Below are 4,402 nucleotides of genomic sequence, written 5' to 3'. Positions count from 1 at the left end.
TCCTCCTCCTTCTTCCTCTGGCTGATTGGATATACTGTAGAAACTGGACAGCAGCAGTCGTCTCCACTTTCAAGACTCCAAAGTTTGGTGAAGTTTTTCCCCTTCACCTCCTCTTTTTCTCGTCCACCACCTGAACTCCTCTTCCATTTTTGCTCTGAATCAACAACAACTTTGTCTTCCTCACATCGCTGTGAACTCTGGCAGACATGGCTCTTTGGGTAAGTTGACAGCCAACTCAGAAGAAGTGGAGCCCACTAGAAGTAATTTACACTAAATAATGTGTGTGTGTGTATGCCAGTTTTTGTTTAAGGGATAGTTCAACATTTTGGTAAATTTCCCCATTGCCTTAATCCCTAGTCATAGCAATGGGTTAATTAACCTTGAATTGTTGGTGCATGTTGTTTTGAGATTCTCAGAGCAGAGATGCAGAAAGTCCCCTGTCCTTCATCAAACCCATCAAATACACAATCCAACAACTGAAAAACGCCTCGCTATGAAATAATCATGTATAATTATGTAACATTACGACATGCGAAGCAAATACTCTGAGCTACTTGCACCTTTGAAATCACTCCACCCAGCAGCCATGTCTGATATGTCGTTTCGTTGGATTGTGTATTTGATGAGTTTTAAAGGGTTGTGTAGGAATTACTTTAGCGTTGCGGTTGTATATCGCAAGCAACTCAATCATATTTTTCATGCTGCATTCACGTAAAATTGGGCAGTCGGCAGACGGATGGCAGCCGCTGCACGTAACGGCATAAACAAGCCTCTATGTAAACAAGTGGTCCGTCAGCACGAGGCAAAACAATATACGTGACAATATGTTGTCATGGCGATGTGGTATTGTTTACCTGACCCACGTTTTACCGGCTTTCTCTGGACTTCTGTGACTAAAATAACATCTGGTTTGTTACCGACGGCCATCTGCCCGACTGCAGGTGAATGCAGCATCAGTGTAACGCTCCATTCCTCCTCACTGCGTTACCGCGGTGACTTTTCACCTGAGCCGACAGCTCTGGTGTCTCCTTTGAGTTTTCGTGGTTTCCTACTGTCACGCTGCCACTGAACGTAAAAACATCGAGCTTACCCGCTCCATATATGAATGATATGAACGGCAAATTCAGAGGTTACCGGAACACTTCAGTTTGTTAATGGGGGTGATTACTGATTAATGAAAAACATAATTTTGAACGAAACAATCGATTTTCGTAGATAACAGGTGAAATTACACAATGTCCCTTTAAGGGACCATGTACCAACACCTCAATTGTGTTAGCTGAGCATCTCGCATCTCTGTCTTGCGGATCTCAAAACAACATACACAGACAGTTAAAGATAACTGCCAGAATGCCAAAATGTTCAACTATCCCTTTAAGTAGTTTCTCTTTGATCCAAAGTCTGAAACTGTAACAGTTTTCAATGTGGAGAGAATGACCAGGAAATAAAAGGGCCGATAAACAAAGTGTTCAGACCAGTTGGACCGGTCTCACTTTTTCTTTTCATTTCTCATACAACCTCTCCCTCTGACTAGAAGTATTTCCTTGTCACACACAGACATGCAGATGTTATTCAGTGAAGCAACTGGGCACAGCAGCAGAAATTAGAAATACCTGCAGGGACAAATATGTTATTGTGTTACTTTTGTATTTGTGAGTGCACATGTAAACATGAGAAGATGCATAAAATGTTATTTACCTCTCTCTGTTTTTACCCAGGTAACACTGTTAGCGGGGCTGTTGGTTTCGGTGGCAGCGGACCAGAGCTACCTGCCCATTGACTGTGATGACGTGTATCGCCATGACAACACCAGCTCCAGTGGGGTGTACACCATCTACCCAGGAGGCCCCACCTCACCCCTGCACGTCCTCTGTGACATGGACACTGACGGGGGCAGATGGACCGTCAGTACACTACACCTCATGTCTGATTAGAGTTCAGATTTGACGATGAGACTTAAAAAGCCAAAACAAAAGTGGAGCCATCGATAAAAATAAAAAAAGCAAGTGTTGTGACTTCTCTCCTTTGAGACTTGTCACTTAAATGATCATCATCTGATTCGTCAGCTGTCAGAGTTCGCATCCTGTGGCAGCTTGCACAGTTTTCTTTATGGAAAATATATATTTAATAAAAAACATTAGTTTATTTAAATAAATGAAAATGCCTGATTTTGTTGACCTGAAATTTTATTTGTTGTAATTAAATATAGCCTAATACAGTAATAACAAAATATTTGAAAATGTATTTTCTCATGAAGTAGCCCACGTAAACAATATTTACAGCAGCAAACACTTGTTTTTAGAAAGTCTGAGAAAGTTACCAGTGCCCATGTTGTATAATTTAGTTAATAATAATAATAATAATAATAAATTTTATTTGTAATGCACTTTACATTTAGGCAATCTCAAAGTGCTACAGTACAAGTTTAATTTAAAAAGGGACACAAGTTAATACTAAAATTTAGCAAAAAGCTTTCCTGAATAAATAGGTCTTCAGGTTTCGTTTAAAAGCATCAGTGGTCTGTGGGGCCCTCAGGTGGTCTGGGAGGGCGTTCCACAGCCTTGGAGCTGCAGAGCAGAAAGCCCGGTCACCCTTAGTGCGGAGCTTGGTTCTCGGGGTTTTGAGGGTGTTTGAATTAGCGGATCGGAGGGTGCGTGTGGTGGGGTGGGGGGTGAGGAGTTCTTTGAGGTATTGGGGGGCATGTCCATGGATGCACTGGTTAGTCCATCACCACAGCAGTTTGTTGTGATGATGTTCATATCAGGAATCTCTGTCACTTAAACATGTGACAGAGCACAGTGTGACAGAAAAATAAAAGACACTCCAGCAACTGTGATTGCTGTTTACAGACCAGATAGTCATCAAACTCACCTGGTTCAGTTGAAAAGATTTTTTAGTTTTTCTTTCTTTCTTTTTTTTTTTAAGTGATATCAAGTCCTGCTAATTGAATACAGTTTTATTTTGGTTGACTGAATTGTTGTGATTCTCCCTTTCAGGTCTTTCAGAGGAGGTTGGATGGGAGTGAAAACTTCTACCGGCCATGGAAACATTACAAGAACGGATTTGGGAATGTAGCAGGGGAGCACTGGCTGGGTGAGTCCTAGAGGGAGAATTACAGGTATAAAGTATCTATGGATTAAATATGCTCTTGTTACATTGTTTTCAGTCACAACAGGCAGCGGCTTTAACAAAAAAAAACTAAAACAAAAAACTAAAAGAAGCTGCACAACCTGCAGCAGGAACCCCTTCTCAGTCAGACAGTCAAGTGGCTGGTGAACACAGCGGAGCATTTAGCAGTGAAACTGAAAGTATAGAAATATTATAGATCCTTGGTGCAAGAGGTGAAGTGTAATCAGAGCTGTGTGTGTGTGTGTGTGTGTGTGTGTGTGTGTGTGTCTCCTCAGGTCTGGACAACATCTTCCTGCTGACGATGAGGAAGAAGAACGAGCTGCGGGTGGACATGGAGGACTTTGAGGGAGGGGAGGCCTTTGCTCAGTATTCGTCTTTCTTCGTCGACTCTGAGAGGGAAGGATATCAGCTGGATCTGGGCGGCTTCACAGGAGGAACGGCAGGTGAGGGTCACTTCAGTGGAAATGTTTCCTTTTCTTACTTTTAGGTATTCAACAATGAGCCAGGTGAAGACTGAATGTTTCACTGTGGACAAACAGGCTAATTAAAATACTACATGATTTTTTTGAATTCTGTAAAAATAATTGTCGAAAATAGAAAAATTTGGCACTTTCACTGAACAAACACATTTCCTTCAACTGGATTAACTACAATTTCTTTCCCCGTTCCAAATGGAAATTACATTTTGACTCTGTTGTTTCTAGGGGACAGTTTAACATACCACAACTCCATGAAGTTCACCACCTATGACAAAGACCAGGATGTGTGGGGTAATAACTGTGCTCAGTATTATCTTGGTGGATTCTGGTACAGAGACTGCTACACCTCAAACCCCAACGGCCTGTACGCACCTGATGGTGTCAACTATGATCATGTCTCAATTGAATGGCAAGCATGGAAAGGCGTGAACTACTCCCTTAAGACCATCACCATGAAAATCAGATCAGTCGCTAAGTATCCATGCACTTATTGATCTGATCAGCTGTAGATCAATGAGATAATCACGCCCTCCATCAGGGTTGGAGAGCTGGGATGTTCGGGCATATAATCACTAGTCCGACTGGACTTAATGCCAACAATAACCTCTGAATCAAAATGATCATAAAATGTCGTTTTTTTCATTCTCACTCATCTTGTATCAAAATCTCTGTCAGACATGATAACTCTGTTGAACAGGTTCATGCACTGACTAATTAAAATTCAGTTTCTTTGGGTTTTTTTTCTGATAATAAAAAAAATATTTAGTGATTATTGTTTGTGATTGATGCTGTTC

The 4,402-nt window shown here is 41.4% G+C and overlaps 1 protein-coding gene across 1 annotated transcript; it reads left to right on the top strand.

The window, feature by feature from the left end:
* The first annotated feature begins 206 nt into the window (after positions 1-206).
* Positions 207-4,102, top strand: LOC146992176 (microfibril-associated glycoprotein 4-like). Its single transcript, XM_085790223.1, has 5 exons — positions 207-218; positions 1,719-1,904; positions 2,997-3,093; positions 3,405-3,572; positions 3,834-4,102. Exons 1-5 carry the CDS (start codon positions 207-209, stop codon positions 4,100-4,102), a joined length of 732 nt encoding a protein of 243 aa, XP_085646349.1.
* The last annotated feature ends 300 nt before the right edge of the window (positions 4,103-4,402 follow it).

The sequence above is a fragment of the Trachurus japonicus genome, chromosome 1 (assembly GCF_045865225.1).
Source record: "Trachurus japonicus isolate A0001 chromosome 1, Traja_1.0".
Lineage (NCBI taxonomy): Eukaryota > Metazoa > Chordata > Actinopteri > Carangiformes > Carangidae > Trachurus > Trachurus japonicus.
This window is presented reverse-complemented; position numbering and strand designations above follow the sequence as displayed.

Coding starts and splice junctions, on each gene's coding strand:
- LOC146992176 (XM_085790223.1), top strand. Junction 3,094..3,404: donor AGCAGGGGAGCACTGGCTGG/GTGAGTCCTAGA, acceptor GTGTCTCCTCAG/GTCTGGACAACATCTTCCTG. Junction 3,573..3,833: donor CTTCACAGGAGGAACGGCAG/GTGAGGGTCACT, acceptor TGTTGTTTCTAG/GGGACAGTTTAACATACCAC.